We start from the raw sequence: 19,370 nt of genomic DNA, 5'->3' as shown, positions 1-19,370 counted from the left end.
GAAAACGTGTCATCTTAAGCGGGACGGAGGGAGTAGTATATTGTTACCCCTAACTAGAAGTAGAGGGATCTAAGAAGTTTTTTTTTTGTACAAATATTAATAAAACTTTAATCATGTATGAAATATCAAAACTTATCTGGAAATCACATAAGAAGATACTGACAATTATGAATTTGTCATCGAATTTAGGGATTGCCAAAAATGTCCTTCAAGCTACATGGCAATTTTCGTCTGAAAAGTGGCTAAAATACTTCATTCGTGATTATATTTAACGTTAAGGTCTTCTAGAGCTTTTTTTTTTTTGTTAGGAATCTGTAGTGTCACAATCCAAAAAGTTAGGGACCAATGATCCAATTCTGGATTTAATATGTATGAATTAATCAACTTACAAAACACTCACTTTTATTTGGTCTCTCGGTGGAATATAAACAAACATGCGAAGCCGCAGATAAACCGTGATCACTTTTATTTGGTCCTAAATATATGACGATTTTACGATTTTGATCTAGAATATTATCTTTTGAATTATTTGGTCCTCATAAATATAAACGGGTCACATTTAGTCCGAAATGGACGACACTGTTTAAATTTAACAGTTAACAACTTCATTGATTTTGATCGGATTAAGTTAATAATTATGTTTTATTAATGTTTAATATCTAATTAACCCAAAACTAAAAAATTAAAATTTTAAGTTAATAGAAATATTTATTACAAAAATAAATTAAAACATAAAATGATTTAACAAAATTAAAACAGATGAACCGATGCGACGCCTCTTCTTCACAATTTCTACATTCAATCGTCGTTCATCTCCCAAATCTCTCTCACTTGGAGAACGCGCTAGTTTTCGCCGGTGATTCCACCGTAGTTCGCGGCGGCGATTTACTAGAAATCAACAGTCGATTCAACCCGCGAAAAATCCTAGTTATCCATGAGTTGGTTCGTGTATGACTCCTATCACCGTTGTTTGGGCGATCCTCGAGATAATAATTACACGTTTGAGAGGAGGAGGAAGGCGATACACAGTCAACCAGCTCCGAGTGAAAATCGAGAAGGTGAGCTTTGCTTCATTTTTCATCTCGTTTCAAAAGTGGTTCCAAATTTTTGTGTCTTATTTGTCTTATTTTCTTGATTTGTCTTGATTTTGTCTCGATTCTGTTTTATTATGAATTGATTTGTCTCGATTTTGTCCTATTATATGATTAGGTTTTCATGTTTTGGTATATGCACTACGTGGTGGGCTGGCTGAGTGTGCTGAGCATGTGGGGAATATGTTTTTTGGAGTATGCGTGTATATTCTTTGATGTGTGTTGGTGGGGACCAAGGTTGGCGATGGTAAACATGTCGGGTATAATCTTTGATGTGTGTTCTGCTTAGAATTTTAAATGCTTATGGTCTAGTGTTGGGGAATAATTTTGATAGTGGGGACCACACTTGTTGACATAAATATTTGGTTGTTTAAAGTAAATGTTTAGGACTGATATGATTTTTATTTTTTGTATAAAAGATGGGACCTTCACAACATGGGTGCATTATTCTGGTGAGATGGATGAAAGCCGTGGAAATAAATATGTGGATGGGGATGATTGAGTACATCCACAAATGTGACCCAGACAAATGGTCAAAACTTGAAGTAGATGATTTTATTGAGAAGAAGCTTGGTCTAGATGTAAGTGATTTGGAGTACTTTTTACCTGAAGACTGGTATGAGTTTAAAAGAAAGCTTGGTGTTCTTATTTGACAATAAATATTCTATGGATATAACTGAATCTGGAGTAAAAGCAGGGGTTTAGTTGACCTCTATGTTGTAGAAACAACTGGGATATTAGTCAGCCAAGTAATACAAGGAGATAATGTGAATGCTACTGATGTGGATGGGGTGTGACTGACACTGATGGGGAAAGGGTGAATGAGGATAGAGTTATGAGTGCTACTGGATGTGAATATTAGGATGAGGATGAGGATAGAGCTATGGGTACTAATGAAGTAGAGGATCAACAAGTAGATAAGGGAAAGGGAAAAAGTAAGGGAAAGGCTAAGGCAGTGAGTAAGGGGAATTCTGTTGATGATGGAAAGGCTAAGAGAGCTATGCAACATGCACGGAGGCTGATTAAAGTGGACTTGGTGAAGCAGTACAAGCGCCTACATGACTACAAGGCTGAAATTCTTAGCGCTAATCCGGGAAGCACGGTTGTCTTAGCTACGCAGCGGCTCGATGATGGAAATGACAAGTTTAAGGCCATTTACATTGCTTACGAAGCATGTAAAACTTCTTTCAAACGTCATTGCAGACGCTTGATAGGCCTAGATGGGTGTCATCTAAAGGGGCAAGCTAAGAGAATTCTTTTGACAGCCATCGGATTGGATCCGAATGATCAGATATTTCCCATAGCTTTTGTCGTAGTTCGCATTGAAAATACTGATACATGGAATTGGTTCCTTGGGCTGTTGGTGCAAGACTTGGAAACTACGGATTCTAGTAAGAGGACTTTCATCTCGGACAGACAACAGGTACATTATGCTAACATGCTTAAAGTTCTTAAGTTCCTGATTAATGCCCGAGAAATTGATGAATAATTTGTAATATTGAATAACATGAATAATTTAAGAACTTTAAGCATGTTAGCATAATGTACCCGTTGTCTGTCCGAGATGAAAGTCCACTTGCTAGAATCTGTAGTTTCCAAGTCTTGCACCAACAACCCAAGGAACCAATTCCATGTATCAGTATTTTCAATGCGAACTACGACAAAAGCAATGGGAAATATCTGATCATTCGGATCCAATCCGATGGCTGTCAAAAGAATTCTCTTAGCTTGCCCCTTCAGATGACACCCATCTAGGCCTATCAAGCGTCTGCAATGACGTCTGAAAGAAGTTTTACATGCTTCGTAAGCAATGTAAATGGCCTTAAACTTGTCATTTCCATCATCGAGCCGCTGCGTAGCTAAGACAACCGTGCTTCCCGGATTAGCGCTAAGAATTTCAGCCTTGTAGTCATGTAGGCGCTTGTACTGCTTCACCAATTCCACTTCAATCAGCCTCCGTGCATGTTGCATAGCTCTATTAGCCTTTCCTGGAGAAATGGTGATATTCATTTCATAGTGCACCTTTTCAATAAATTGGCCAACATCATTCCAGGGATGACTCAAATATCTCCCTTGTATTTCTTACTAAGATACCGTGCATTGGCACATCGATGGTTATAGGAAGCCCTGCCACACTTACGTTTGTTGCGGAGCCGTGGAACCAGCCGAAACCCATGGGCAGGCCTATAGCCAGTTGCACAAGCCACGGACATTCGGTCTTCTTCTTGTTTCTTAGTACCCCTCGACAGTGAGCTATGCAACGAATGTTATTTTTTTTCAACCGCGGCTTCTTCTCCAACAATACTCCTTGGTGACAAATTAATTCTTTGAAATCTGCCTTGGAATTAAAACGCAACCCAATTTCCCATCTCGGGTCGTTGCGATCAGTGTCAGCCTAGTATCTTCTAATCAAATGTTTTGTATCATCATAATGCTCTTTCTCTTCTTCAACTTCTGTTCCCGAACTTGGTGAGTCACTAGGTAGTTGATCACTGTCACTAGTATCATCAATAGGGTTCCTTACAATTACATACACAACCCTTTTCCACCGTTCTACTTTGGCAGCCATAATATTATCTTCATCCTTATCACTGAGGTCCTAGTCACTATCAACAAATGGATGAACCTCCACATTGTCCACCTCAGCAACATTAACCTTGTTCTTCCACTTATTAGCCGAATCTAGCCTTCCATTTTTCCATCATCAACAGAATTCCCCTTACTCATTGCCTTAGCCATCCCCTTACTTTTTCCCTTTCCCTAATCTACTTGTAGATCCTCTACTTCATCAGTATCCACATCATTACCCATAGCTCTATCCTCATCCTCATCATCATCCTCATCCTCATCCTCATATTCACATCAAGTAGCACCCATAACTCTATCCCTATTCACCCTTTCCCCATCAGTGTCAGTCACACCCCATCCACATCAGTAGCATTCACATTATCTCCATGGTCTTGTATTACTTGGCTGACTAATACCCCAGTTGTTTCTACAACATAGAGGTCAACTAAACCCCTGCTTATACTCCAGTTTCAGTCATATCCATAGAATATTTATTGCCAAATAAGAACACCAAGCCTTTTTTTAAATTCATACCAGTCTTCAGGTAAAAAGTACTCCAACTCACTTACATCTAGACCAAGCTTCTTCTCAATAAAATCATCTACTTCAAGTTTGTACCATTTTTCTGGGTCACATTTGTGGATGTACTCAATCATCCCATCCACATATTGTTTTCCACGGCTTTCATCCATCTCACTAGAATAATGCACTCATGTTGTGAAGGTCCCATCTTTTATACAAAAAATAAAAATCATATCAGTCCTAAACATTTACTTTAAACAACCAAATATTTATGTCAACAAGTGTGGTCCCCACTACCAAAATTATTCCCCAACACTAGACCATAAGCATTTAAAATTCTAAGCAGAACACACATCAAAGATTATACCTTACATGTTTACCATCACCAACCTTGGTCCCCACCAACACACATCAAAGAATATACACGCATACTCCAAAAAACATATTCCCCACATGCTCAGCACACTCGGCCAGCCCACCACATAGCGTATATACCAAAACATGAAAACCTAATCATATAATAGGACAAAATCGAGACAAATCAATTCATAATAAAACAGAATCGAGACAAAATCAAGACAAATCGACACAAATCAAGAAAATAAGACAAAAAAGACAAAAAAATTTGGAACCACTTTCGAAACGGGATGAAAAATGAAGCAAAGCTCACCTTCTCAATTTTCATTCGGAGCTGGTTGACTGTGCATCGCCTTCCTCCTCCTCTCAAACGTGTAATTATTATCTCGAGGATCGCCCAAACAACGGTGATAGGAGTCGTACACGAACCAACTCATGGATAACTAGGATTTTTCGCGGGTTGAATCGACTTTTGATTTCTAGTAAATCGCCGCCGCGAACTACGGTGGAATCACCGGCGAAAACTAGCGCGTTCTCCAAGTGAGAGAGATTGGGGAGATGAACGACGATTGAATGTAGAAATTGTGAAGAAGAGGCGTCGCGTCGGTTCATCTGTTTTAATTTTGTTAAATCATTTTATGTTTTAATTTATTTTTGTAATAAATATTTCTATTAACTTAAAATTTTAATTTTTTAGTTTTGGGTTAATTAGATATTAGACATCAATAAAACATAATTATTAACTTAATCCGATCAAAATCCAATGAAGATTTGTTAACTGTTAAATTTAAACAGTGCCATCTAATTCGAACCAGATGTGACCAGTTTTTATTTGTGAGGGACCGAATAATTCAAAAGATAATGTTTTGGACCAAAATCGTAAAATCGTCATATGTTTAGGACCAAAAAGGGCCTAGGTCCTTTAGTCTTTCAAGAATTCCTAAGTTTACAGTATTTCAAGGCTTTGTCTGATGCATTAACATCAAACCTCAACAAACTCAGCTCCATAATCAACCCACATAATGGTTAGCGGGGGGAGCCAAAAAAGAAGAAACATAATTTTGACATTCATTTTGAGTAAAATCGACAGCTTACATCGTACAAATGCTCCGAATTTGTCAATAACTCTTCATATCATTATTTGCAAGAATAACGTCAAAATCACCTTGTTCAGCAGGCATCAAGGTCCCGGCATGGAGGAGGCTTAGGCTCACCTAACAATGTAGTGTTCCCACCTTCCGGTCCAGAGTTTATGCGGTTGGCATTTTGTGTGCCATGCTGAAATTAAAAAAACATATATATGTAACTAAACATAGCAATGACTTGACTGACAATCTTGATAACTCAATCACATATGTCTTACTGGAGGCTTTTCCCCTCTTCTGAGGGCCTCCACAATCTCGACAACTCTCTTCGGAGTAATGTCTTCCTGTAGCAATCAAAAGGAACTAAGGTTATTTCTGAGGCATTCAGTTGTACAGCATCTGAATGAAAACAGTAGCACTCACGTAATAATTATAGGTATATCCCTCGGATCCACTGGAGTAGTCAGCAATAGTGATCATTGGAGCATTTACACAAGATCCCTAATACACCAACAAGATATCAATTATCACATCATGCATTAAGTCTATATAAATCATTACATAGTATAGGTTGTCCTAGACATGAGCATTTTGATAGGGTCAGAATTTGATAAGAACCTTAAATTCCAGGCCACTATTTTCACTTAGCTTTCGTTGGCAGATTAGATCATTTTATATCTACTTATCTAATTTTATCCTATAGTTGTGTATTTATCTTATGATGGTAGTCAAGAGTCCATCAAATTCCTTAGAATAATTACTCCAGCATAATCACAGGGCCTGAATAAAACTGTAAGTATTATCCCAGATTTGTTATACAAATTGTTTTCTCCTACACCTTCTTTGGTTTCAAATTTCATGTTTTTCAACTTTAAATTGAAAAGATGATGCAACCATATCAAAGACAACATTCAATCACAATCCAAAACGTGATATGAGGAATAGTAGCACTCTTCAGCATCACGACACACATAAAAATCTCATCCCTTAAAAGAGAAGATGCTAAACAATAGGGATCGTAGATATGGACTTTTGCATTTAATGATGCTCCACCACGACTTTCTTAATCGGTATGAATTATGATCTAAAATCATAGAATTTGATACTTCCAAATTCAAACTGCCAATTATAACAACTAGGTGGTTCGCATCTACATGAACTTGCTGCTGGAGTTATATAGTTTAAAACATCAGAATATAATGAAAATTTTTCTTCTTCAGTGTTGCAAGATGCATTGTATTCAATGCGCAGATATCTCAGGAGTTAACACAAATGGTGATTAGTGAAGAAACACTATAAATTAGCAACTTAATGAGCACAACAAGAAAGACAATGTCTATAATAGAGAGATTCTCATATGGTAACATACCATGCATTCCATTTCTCCAACAGAAAAAAGTCCATCCTTAGTTACTTCTGCAGAATGTATATGGCGGATTAAATTAAAAATCACAACAGGCTCAGAGGACTCCATGTTTTAAGGTTACAGAAGATCAGAAAAGTAAACAGAGATGAAAATTAGATTACATGACTTTACCATTGCGCTTAACTCCTAGGTGACTCAATAGTGCTGATTCAATTTCTCTAGAACCGCGGATCATGCAAGGTGTGGTACCACATACCAATAGGTGGTATTTTCCAACCTTCAGTCACCAACAAGTAGCTTGGATTATGAGAAATTCACCTACATAGCTAGCACATCTTGTGTGTCATAACCAATTTGGAGCATTATAAATTACCTTTGTTCGGTTGAACATCGAATAGAAGGTTGCAACCTCATATACACGAATTGGAGGAACATCAATGATCTTAGCAACCTTTAATGATGACATAGAAAATTTAAATGAAATATTGATTTAATCATATATTCATATCAATCACGTATCAGAAAAACATACTGAAATAACAAGTTTGGAAACAGCATAATATCAGTGTCACTGTCAAGATAAATACATGGGGAAGACTTGCACTAAGATAATTTTTGCAATTGGGCATGGAACTTGCACACTGGTTACTAATCAGCTTGAATTACAGATAGCCATCGTAATCAGAATAATTAAGACGAGGGAAAGCAATATATAAGCTGAAGCAAGCAAGTGATGTGTGATCCTTAAATATGTCAGTTGGGAAGTTAAGGAGACTTGAGACTTAAAAAAATGTCATCCTCGAACAGCTGCTATTGGCAGTCTTCTACAGATTCAGTTCTATCAAACAAGCCAGTCCCCCCAAAACTATTAATAATAAATGCTTAATTTATAAGAGAATGACATCCAAACACAGCTATTATATCCAACAAAAATGTATGGTGGAAGTCTAATAAAAGCAGTATGCCAAAGCTGTAGAATTCCATAGTTTGAACAATTTTAATTATTTTTGCAATGATGATTCACCCTATAAATATCTATAAGATTATTACAGTTGTTGGAGGAATATGCCTTCTTACATTATTTCGAATAAACCACATGAATGTTCTATGTTTGGTACTTTGCATGGAAAATCTTCGATGATCTCCGGCGAGGATACCCATACATTCCAATTTGAAAATCTCTACCCGGACTGCTCAAATAGTGTTTCCGGCTGGGAAAGAGGCAAATTACATCCAACACTTTTGGTATCAAGTATCCACATCACAATTAAGCATGTTTATCCTAGTCTCAATTAAGGATGTTTAAAAGTAGAACTGAAGGAACGTTGGTGCCATTGGTACTACTAAGTATTGTATTGCACCATAGCAGCGATACTATTTCAGCTTCCACGTGATTAATTTTGTAAGAAAACATACGAGATGGACCTAGATAATATGAAATGGATATTTGGAAGAAGACATTAATAAATCTGATTAACATACATGATTCATTGCTGAAACCGAGAGCCAACCTCCATGTTGCTGTTGTGCAAGATCAAGCAAAGGAATGACAGCAGATTGCTTATAGTTTGAAGGATAGTGAGACAATATCTCCTTAACCTGCATAAAAAGAAACTTTTATTTGATCATGGGAATAAAGACATATGCTACTGATTATGATTAAAATAGAACAGAGCATAACTTCACCGCAGTCACTATTCACATAAGTTTCCTATAATAGCCACAGTGATTATCAATTAAATATGTTACTGGTAGCCATCTTGCACATTGCAACCAAAGAGTTTAAGTTGGTTTATATACAGAAATAGTGAAATACCAAAAAAAAAACAATCCTAAACTAAAAAATTAACATAGAATCGCTGCCGACAATACATTACAATTTAGACTTGGACCCTTGAGAGTCATACGCACACAGAGGAAAACAAAACTCCATGACCAAACAACTAAATGCTAATGCCATAGAAGCATATGGATAATCTGCATTGACAACTGCAATTGACCAAAGCAAACCACATTTCTCCCTTAAGCTAGCTGCTGCTATCAAATATTGCAAACAATAGATCATCGGCTATGGCAACCCATTCGTCAATCCAAATTCGACATTTGAAAAGAAGAAAACCAGCAATAATCTGAAACAGTCAATTCAACTTACCTTTTCCTTGTTCTTTCCCGAGAACTCCCATGGAAGATCTGGATTATTATCCGGACTATCAAGATGCTGAAATCCACAAAAAAAAAATGATAAATCAGGTGAAAATAAACCGAAACAAATGCTAACAAATTGCAATCAGAAATCTCAGCAAACTTGAGCATAAAAAGTAACTCACATAGTTAAGCGCAGTTGAGAAGGATCGCGATGCCTGCAGAAACACAATTTGAAATCGGAAAATAAGAAATAGAAAAGACAAGCTTTAAAAGATCTCGGAAATGAAGAAAGCAAAAACCTGTGGATGACGTAATGCTTGACGGAGCTCAAGAATGCGCTGGGCGGCGAGACGGCGCAGCATTTTTCCGTTGAATCGGAAGGATTCTGCGGTGAAATAAGAAATGAGAGAGATTTGAGTTTGGGAAATGGAGATTTGTTCCAAAGTGGGCCATCTGGGCTTGGGCTTGGGCTGGGGCTGGCATAGAACTTATTTAAATATATTCAGACTCATCTCAAGCCCACTTGGTTAGTATGTATGTGTTGGATTGCATTTTCAACTGCTTTTTTATTTAATTAGTTATGGCCTTTTGGTCATAAATAATCATAGCAATTGAACAGACCCTCTATATATTGAATTTAAATCATTATAGTAGTTCGACAAATCTTTTATAAGCAAATTGTTTGAATATATGATGGTTGTCATTTTCACTATTGCAAAACAAAAATACACTCACATAGTTACTTCTGACACTTTATATATTGAATATAGATCATTATATATATTGCACTTGAATATTTTAACATTGCAACAGACCTCATCATATGCAAATTGTTGAAATATGACATACTGTCATATCACCACACTTATATTCCTTTCGTCACCACTAAATTGAGCCACTTTTTTTTTCATTCATTTTAAAAAAATCATAATAAATAATTAAAATTGATATATAATATAGTAAAAGCGAGAATAATATAAAGAAGAATCTTATTTATATTATTCTCATTTTTATTTTATTATATATCTATTTTAACTATTCTTTAATCATATTTTGAAAACGAGTGCAAGAAAAATATAACTCAACTTTCTTGGGCTCCCAAATTTTCTTAGGACAGATTAAGTACAATTTTTTGGCATTATATATGTTAAACTTATGTCATTATATACGTTTAAATTTGAGTCACGTAACACTCCATAGACATGATTATATTGCAAGTCGGCAAAGATAATATACAAATTACAGTTTGAAATGTTTTAGTATGGTCAATTATCATTAAAAATAATAAGTGTAATTAAAAATTACAATTTGAATATTTTAGATTGTCATTATCAATGAAACTAACAAGTATTATTTCAAAATTCCAAAAATTAACATGATAAACTATGCGGTTATAGGAGATAAGAAAAAAAAATATATTTAGAGTTTTATTTATTTCCTAGTTAATAGAATTAGTAGATGGAAAAATATTAATTGTTTTTCCTTCTACAAATTAGGGTTTCCTTTTTTGCTTATTTTTCTTTTAGTTATTTTCTTTTAGTTTTATTTTTCATAAGTTTAGGATTTCGGCAAATATAAATGTCTCATTGTTAAAATTAAAAGACAGACTTTTGAATATTAATTTTACATTATGTTTTATACTCTAAACCTAGAGTTCTCAATTAGTTTGAGTTCTTTATTTACCAATTCAGTCACTCTCATACGTTTAGTGATGCAGAAATGTATGAGAGATTGTCATATTGCCAATCATATGATTTAAATGGTTTGTATAATTTGTTGAGGTAATTTTAAGAGAGATCGTCGGTCTTTTAGTAGCCTAGTAAAAATTTACTCATTTCGTCTCATAATAAATAGATGTCACATTTTTTAAAAAAATTTGTCCAATAAAAAATGTCTCATTTTCTGAATTAAATTCTCTCACATTATTATAAATATGAAGTACAACATTTTACTGCTATATGTATACAATACTACAGGGTTGCGTTAGTGTGCTAACTAATTTACAGTAATAACTAATAACTTTCAACTATGTGTATTAAAATTATCATCACAAAGACATAATTACATCAATACAACATGTAAATTTAAATATCAACACTAACACATAAGTTTATCAACACAAGAATATTGATTAATTTATGTCTTTGTGTTGATATTTTTAACATACAAAATTGATACTCCCTTCGTCCGCGAATAGGAGTCCCGGTTGAGTTGGGTGCGTGTTTTAAGAAAAGTTTGAGTGTAATAATTAAAGTGTGTGATAGTGGAATGTGTGACCCAATTATATTATTATTTGCTTTATTCTTTGGAATAATGAAATCTAACATTAAGAGAGAGAGTGAGAAATTGCAATCAAAGTGGATTAAAATTAATTGCAGCTTCTAAATTAAGGGAACAATGGGGTCATTTTTTATACTCCCAAGATAAAATGTCTAACCGGGACTCCTAATGGCGGACGGATGAAAATGGCCAACCGGGACTCCTATTCGTGGACGGAGGGAGTATTAGTTATTAGTTATTACTATAACTTAGTTAGTATTTGATCACACACCCAATACTACAACCTTATACTTCATCCTTGGGATGAAGAAGTCAAAGTGTTTCTTTCTTACTTTATCAATTACTCCATATATATTAAAATCAGTGTTATTTATAAAATTATCTATTTTTTTTTAGGACGGATGGAATATATAATTAGTTGTACATATAATAAGATTTAGTTAATGATAAAATTTCATAAGTTTTTTATCAGTAAATAAAATTAAATATATAAATTGTAGATAAAAATTTAATATTTTATAAATAAAAATATAGAACGTTCATTTTAATTAACAAAATAATATTATATTAAATACTCCCTCCGGATTCAAAAAATATAAACATTTGAAACGACACAGGTTATAATGCACAATTGGTAAAGTAAGTGAGAAGAATTGGTAAAGTAAGAGAGATGAAAAGAAATATGAGTAAAGTAAGAGAGAGGAAGAGAAAAAATAGTGAAAGTAGAGTTAGTGGATTATGGGGTCCATGTCCTAAAATATAAAGATTCTAAAATTTCTATTTTTAAGGAACAACCCAAAATAGAAATAGTTGTTATTTTAAAAAAGAGGGGAAGAATATATAATTTAACATGGATTATTAGTTATTTTAGGTAAAAATATGTTTATATTATTAGGTTGGACATACGAGCTATCGACGCTCAACAAATTCAAATGCAATGACTCGTTCCAAAACAAATTAACTTGTAATCATATTCAATGTATATAAACGTACTTTGAATATTATAAATACATAAAATAAATATTACTCCTATTGTGCAACTCAAAAATCAAAATACGAATAATTGAAGAGAAATAGTATGATATAATTATATTTAATCTTTCTTTTAGGGCATGTTCGCCCTTCCTTATTTGACTTTGGTGGTAAATAAAACTCAGTAGAAATAAAACGTGTTGGGCCCACAAACTCGGGTGTGAATGCATCCGTTTGCTGAACCTTTTTTCGAAACCAGAAATGAGTTGATGTGATTGTTTGACTTATATTTGTGCCTGCAATTCCAAGTTTGTCCTCGTTATTTTCCGATTATTCCGATATTAGCCTCGTCAATTAATTGACTACGCGCCAAAATGTACCGGGTAATTTACTCTTCCCTCCATAAAGCTGTCGGTTTTGGCGCCTTTTTTTTAAATAAATACTACCCAAAACTCCATTATTATGTACACTCTTCTACTCTCTCGGCTTCGGTGAGTGTTCACCATTCACACATCCCTTGGTGTCATTTATTTACCTCTTGAGTACGAATTGCTGATCATTTTCTTTCTGTTTTACCATTATTTGTAGGTTTATATAGCGCATAACACAGGTGTTGTTGGTAATGGGATTGGGAACGTTGGTGGTGGCGCGCCGGGAGGTATGTTTAGCTAGGTTTGACTTTGCTTCGTCGCAACTACATTATTCACTGTTCCTGTGGCTTTGTGTAGCAGGTAACCCTCAAAACTCCATCGCAAATATAAGAAGGGTGACCGGACGCGACGGATGTGGATTCCGCGCGAAGAAGAAATCCTTGCCGCGACGTTGGCTGAACTAGTTGCTTTGAGATGGAAGTCCGACAACGGTTTCCGTACTGGGTACCTTCAAAAGTGTGAGGACAGCATAAGGCAAGAGTTCCCAACTTCTGATGTCAAGGGAATGAAGGAACTGGCAGCGGAAGGGTGCGTCGGATTATCATAATTTAAAAATTATTAATCGGATAAATAAATCACATAATAATCAGATCTATTTAGCAGATTATTTAGACAAAATCTATTCGCGTAATTCTCACATGTATCATGCTCATAACTTGAATTAATCATGCGTTAGGAATATTGAAACCTAAAATATGCTTTTCTACGGAGCAGAAATAATACCTGATTAATTCTCAAAAGAATTAATGATGGCTAGCTGCTTCTCCACGTGACGCTTTGAATACTAGACCACGGATCTTCTCTCTGGTTCCCGAACTGTACTCCAATATCAGTGTAGGCTGATCTCACCGGAATACTAGGACTTAAATAAAGAAGACAGAAATTCTACTCCTAAGAGGAGAGGAAAAATTAGAACCGTTCTAGTAGAGGGGGACGAAATTTTAAGCTTTTAAAATTGATACGATCATGGAGGCCGTGCGTCGAGGATTTCAGCTACAGCTGGATTCAACCGAAAACCGTCCTATATAGATGATATCCGAAAGCTATGAAACTGCCACCATTGTCTTCGTCTTGGAAACGGCTTCGCGTGGGTATCTTGCACGTCCCAATCGGAGTCCGAATGAGGGAGTTATGGCGGTTTTACGGAAGTCGCGCAGAGAAGGCCGGGAGCTTCGGGAAAAAACGCCCGGCCGGGCGTTTTTTACTGTGCAAAACGCCCGGGGACAGGGAAAACGCCCGGGCCGGGCATTTTGGCATGTGAAAAATGCCCGACCGGGCGATTATGCCGATTTTTAGATTTTGTGGGCCAACTTTCTATTTTTGGACCCATAGTATAAATACCTCTTGATGTCATTTCTTTTCCTTAGATTTTGATGAAATTAGATGCTTGAGAGCTTTGTTTCCTCTTGGAGAGGGTTTCTATCCAATTCCTAGATTTAGGTTGCTTGAATCCATCAATTGCTAGTTCAAGCATGGGATTTCCATCAATTGCTAGTTCAAGCATGGATCAAGTAGAGGTATGCTTTGAGGTTTGTGGTTCCCTTGAAGATCTAGCCATGGATGCATGTTAGTTATGTTGTAAGTGCCTTAGCTTGCTTCATCAATGACTATGTATCCCAATTTCCACCCTATCCAATGTTATTTCCTTCTTTGTTCATCTTAGTTTCCTTATTTGTTGTTGGGTTGCCATTATTGACACAATAGAAAATCTACTTCACAAAAATATTAGATCAATCACCTACAAATTGGGTAAATCCTTGGGAAATGGATCACAAAATACATGGATCCACATCATTTGGTATCTAGAGCCTAGTACCCACTAGGTGTTTGATCTATTGTTGCTTTGGGTTGGGTTATTTTTCCTTTTGTCTTTTGTTTTTGCTCTGTTTTGTTGGGATGATCGGATTGATCGGATTGATCAATTGTGCTTAGATTAAGCTGAAATTTGGTGGGTATGATCTATGTTATGTGACCTATGTACCTGCAAAATTTCATCAAAAAATTCGTTCGTTTGCCTAATTAACCGTGGAGATTAACATCATTGCCCTGTTTTGGCATAGTTGGGGAAAACCATACAAAACATATCCAATCATCAAATCTGACTATATATGGACATTTTTCCCTTGATCTAGACTTGTTTGGGAATCTATCCACCAAAATTCATCCAAATTGGGCGCGGGAATCAATACAAAAAAAAAATCATAAAGATCAGCCAAATTTCAGCAAAAGTGTCACCCCTTGTTTGTTTTTCTTTGACTTGCATCTTGCTAATATGTGTTTATGGCTTTGTCTTCTTGATTTTGTTGACCAAGGAGTATACCTTGATTGATCCACCTCAAGCACTTAAATCTTGGAATTGGATTTGTGAGTGTGAGTGAATCCACCTTTCTCACAATATTGGATTTGTAATCCGAGTTTTCGTTTTAACATTCATTTCCCGCGCTTAAGATAATAATGTCAATTAATTAATTAATGTCTGCTATGGACTTAATTAATTAATTTCTTATTAATTCCAAGAGTGGACTTAGCATGAAACGCTTATTTATTATTCATAGAGTGATCAAACTCCAACTAGCTAGGTTCCGAATAATAAAACCTTGTTCCGTGCTCCTCTTGAGGACATTATCAAACGAGACTCACCTCGCGCACGATTCAACATAATAGCAATTCTAGCACCGCTTGATAATAATCACCACTACTCAATATATCAGGATTATTGGGTTACGAAAAACCCGTACCATTTGATAAGTCAAAGTAATGCATAATCAATACCGTATGCTCAATGCTAACCTACATTGATTAAGAAACAAATATTTATCAAGACCTCGCCTTTCAGTAGATAGCCCAAGGACAAGTCTTGCTGTTAAATCCGTTCAGTGCTATACCACACCAATGTCATCTTATTTCCATAAGGCTTAGAAATATGCGGACTAACATTGCAACCTTTCACGACGGATAGTCTAATTCCATCTAGGTTGTGAAATTCTTCTTTTTCTTTGTTTAGGACTGACCGTGATACCTTAAAGTGGACGCTGCCCACAACCGATCTACTAGAACAAAGACTTAGACTTTGTTAAGTTAACTTATACATTTAAACATGCAATTAACATCCATTAAATGTAAAACATAACAACATTATGACAAAAATAATCTGTTTTATTACTTGGAAAATAAAATAAGAGTTTTACAGTATTCAATCACTCGAAACGTGATTTCTAGTATACAAACTCTAACAATCTCCCACTTATACTCAAAACACTTTAGAGTATACAAAAAAAATGTGCTAACGTCTAATTCTCCCACTTATACTGAAAGCGAATTGAGGTTTTGTATTAGTCGAACTCCCATTCCTTCAACATAGCTCTCAAACGGCTTGACCGCTAATGCCTTCGGGAAAGGATCTGCCAGGTTGTTTTCTGACTCAATCTTGACCACTTGTATGTCTCCTCTCTGCACTATATCTCGAATGATATGATACTTCCTCTCTATGTGCTTGCTCGCTTTATGAGCCCGTGGCTCCCTTGAATTTGCCACACACCAGAATTGTCACAATAAATGGTGATGCTCTTGGGCATATTCGTAACCACACCTAAGTCTAGAAGGAAGTTCTTAAGCCATATAGCCTCTTTTGCAGCCTCCGAAGCGGCCACATATTCGGCTTCCATGGTAGAGTCTGCATGCATTTCTGTTTTACACTCTTCCAAATTACAGCTCCACCTCCTAAGGTAAACACATATCCGGAATTTGATTTTCTCGAATCTACATCAGCTTGAAAGTCTAAATCTGTATATCCTAAAGGACAGAGCTTGGCTGCATTGTAAACTAGAACATAGTCCTTAGTCCGATTAAGGTACTTGAGTATGTTCTTTACGGCAGTCCAATGTCCTTGGCCGGGATTCGATTGATATCTTGCTACCATGCCAACAACAAAGCAGATATCAGGTCTAGTACAAAGCATAGCATACATGAGACTACCAACAACCGAGGCATATGGTATCCTTCTCATCTCTGCTATCTCAGATCCTGTCTTTGGACACATCTCCTGAGATAAATGGATGTCATGTCTAAAAGGTAAGAAACCTTTCCTGGCATCTTGCATGCTAAAGCGTCTAAGTACCGTATCGATGTAAGATTCTTGGGATAAACACAACGTTCTATTTGCACGGTTCCGAAGAACCTTGATACCGAGAATGTGTTCCGCATCACCCATATCTTTCATCTCGAACTGGCTGGACAACCAAGTTCGTACTGATGACAACATCTTTTTATTGTTTCTAATTAGAAGAATGTCATCTACATATAAAACTTAGAACACAACATTTCCTTTTTCAACCTTCTTATACACGCAGCTTTCATTAGGGAACTTTTCAAATCCAAACTTTTGAACAGTTTGATCAAAACACTGGTTCCATGATCTAGATGCTTGCTTGAGGCCATAAATGGCCTTCTTAAGCTTCCAAACCATGTGTTACTTGCCCTTTACCACATATCCTTCAGGTTGTTCCATGTAGATGGTCTTCTCAAGACTCCCGTTTAAAAACGCAGTCTTAACGTCCATCTGCCATACTTTTCAATCCATGTAAGCTGCTATAGACAAAAGAATACGGATCGATTTGAGCATGACTACTGGGGAGAAGGTCTCATCGTAATCGATGCCTTCCCTTTGGGTATACCCCTTAGCCACTAGTCTTGCCTTAAAGACTTTAACACGTTTACGTGTTTATATCCACTTGCTCCCAATGGTAGTACAACCTTCGGGTAGGATAGACAAATCATAGACGTCTTTGTCTACCATTGATTGTAGTTCTGAATCCATTGCTTTCACTCATTCGCAATGATCGACATCTGTCTGCGCCTCTGTTAGATTCCAGGGATCAAATACATTGCTGTCCGAGGAGTGATCCATGCACTCACCCAAACCAATGTATCTTTCGGTCTCATGAGAGACCCTCCCACTGCGACGCGACACTACAGTATTTGGAGTAGTAGTTGAAGTTTCTGGAATTGTTGTTACACTAGGTAATTGTTCTTGGTTAATGGAACTTGTGACTGAAGTTAGCTCTTCAAGAGCTATCTCACTGTTGGACTTATGATTCATTATAAAGTCTTCCTCTAAGAATGTGGCATGTGTGCTCACAATGACTTTCTTATCTCGGAGACTATAGAATTCATAAGCTTCCGATCCTCTAGGATAACCTATAAACACACATACCTCCGTCCTTGGTTCCAGCTTAGTTGGATCCTTTTCCAATACATGAGCCGGACACCCCCACACTCTGAGATGTTCCAGATTGGGCTTACGCCCGGTCCACAACTCATATGAAATTGGTAACCGTGCATAACTCATCATCGATCAGACCATGTTTAACAAAGTCTTATTCCTTCTTTCAGCTACGCCATTCTGCTGGGGTGTGCCCGGCGCAGTCAGTTGGGATTGAATTCCCGACGCTGATAAGTAGTCCAAAAACTCGACACTTAGGTACTCGCCTCCGCGATCAGATCGCAAGCATTTGATACTCTTACCATGACGCGTCTCTACTTTAGCCTTAAACTCCTTAAACATGTCAAAAGTTTCAGACTTGTAGCGCATCAAATAGACGTATCCAATTTTCGAGAAGTCATCAATGAAGGTGATGAAGTATTGAAAACCGCCCCTTGCCTCGGTTGACATTGGTCCACAAACAAGCTCAAGTACTTCCTTGGCCCTTGAAAGGTTCTTCTAGTTATTATGTGTGTTCAAAAGGAAATAACAGGTTCTCTAGGTCCAGCAAATCCACTAGATCACGCGGTCTAGGAACTCGTTGGTTGCAGGAAATCCCGGTCGTCGGACACACAAAGCACTTCTTTCAAAAACCCTCAACCACTTTACTAAACCTAGTATAGGGAAGTAGGGATCGATCCCATAGAGAAGGATGCGTAATACTCATGTTCAAGGATTTGGGTGTGTTTTTGGTGTTGGCTGCTGCCACGCGTTTTTTTTGGGTTGAGGAAAAACAAATTAAACTTGACTTGGGAATCTTTAAAACTCCTAAGCTAACAGCTAGACCTAGGCGAAATTATAAGAGAACGTTGCAAGGAAATTAACTGCTCAACATTTGATCTAAGAAAACTACTTTAATTACCTAGACCTAGGAAACAAACTGACTGTGGGGACCATGACTGAAAAAGCAGAGTACGAACGAAAGGCTGGCAAAATAACTAACTCTCATACTAACTAACAACGACATTATCTTCTACAACCAAATTGCGTAAAACTCATAAGAAAATCAACATGAACGAAATCAAAACAGAGCAAACTAATTCTAAGTCAAATAAATGCATAATCAACGAACAAACACGAACTCAAATCCATCTAACAACTTTCTTTTCTCACTTCGAATCCAACCTCAGACGCTTAATCCACTCCGGATCCAAGCATCCAACACGAACTCCAACCAACAGAAACACTAAACCACTTCAGATTTGAACAACAACCTCGAAACAGTCAATAAACCACAGATCTATCACCCAATTCCCAGATCAAACACCGCAATATAAAAATAAAACAGAGATC

General features: G+C 36.6%; 1 protein-coding gene across 1 annotated transcript; it reads right to left on the bottom strand.

Annotated features, from left to right (window-relative positions):
* Positions 1 to 5,385: 5,385 nt before the first annotated feature.
* LOC125208342 (NADH dehydrogenase [ubiquinone] flavoprotein 2, mitochondrial-like) lies at positions 5,386 to 9,556 on the bottom strand. The gene is made up of 10 exons (XM_048107934.2): positions 9,434 to 9,556; positions 9,317 to 9,349; positions 9,142 to 9,207; positions 8,472 to 8,588; positions 7,363 to 7,440; positions 7,161 to 7,266; positions 6,993 to 7,039; positions 6,047 to 6,124; positions 5,902 to 5,967; positions 5,386 to 5,816 (listed from the first exon to the last, which is right to left on the bottom strand). Exons 1-10 carry the CDS (start codon positions 9,494 to 9,496, stop codon positions 5,709 to 5,711), a joined length of 762 nt encoding a protein of 253 aa, XP_047963891.1. The 5' UTR covers positions 9,497 to 9,556; the 3' UTR covers positions 5,386 to 5,708.
* Positions 9,557 to 19,370: the final 9,814 nt, after the last annotated feature.

The sequence above is a fragment of the Salvia hispanica genome, chromosome 2 (genome assembly GCF_029641045.1).
Source record: "Salvia hispanica isolate PSC_SH4W2 chromosome 2, Shi_PSC_v1, whole genome shotgun sequence".
Taxonomy (NCBI): Eukaryota; Viridiplantae; Streptophyta; class Magnoliopsida; order Lamiales; family Lamiaceae; genus Salvia; species Salvia hispanica.
Note: the sequence above shows the minus strand (reverse complement) of the source record. Positions and strands in the feature narration are given on the sequence as shown.

Bases quoted from the DNA above. Each gene is read 5' to 3' on its own strand.
- LOC125208342 (XM_048107934.2), bottom strand. From the start codon at position 9,496: ATGCTGCGCCGTCTCGCCGCCCAGCGCATTCTTGAGCTCCGTCAAGCA. The intron at 7,040-7,160 runs GTAAAGTCATGT...TACATTCTGCAG, and splicing joins CCTAGGAGTTAAGCGCAATG to AAGTAACTAAGGATGGACTT. The intron at 6,125-6,992 runs GTATGTTACCAT...TTGGTGTATTAG, and splicing joins TTGGAGAAATGGAATGCATG to GGATCTTGTGTAAATGCTCC.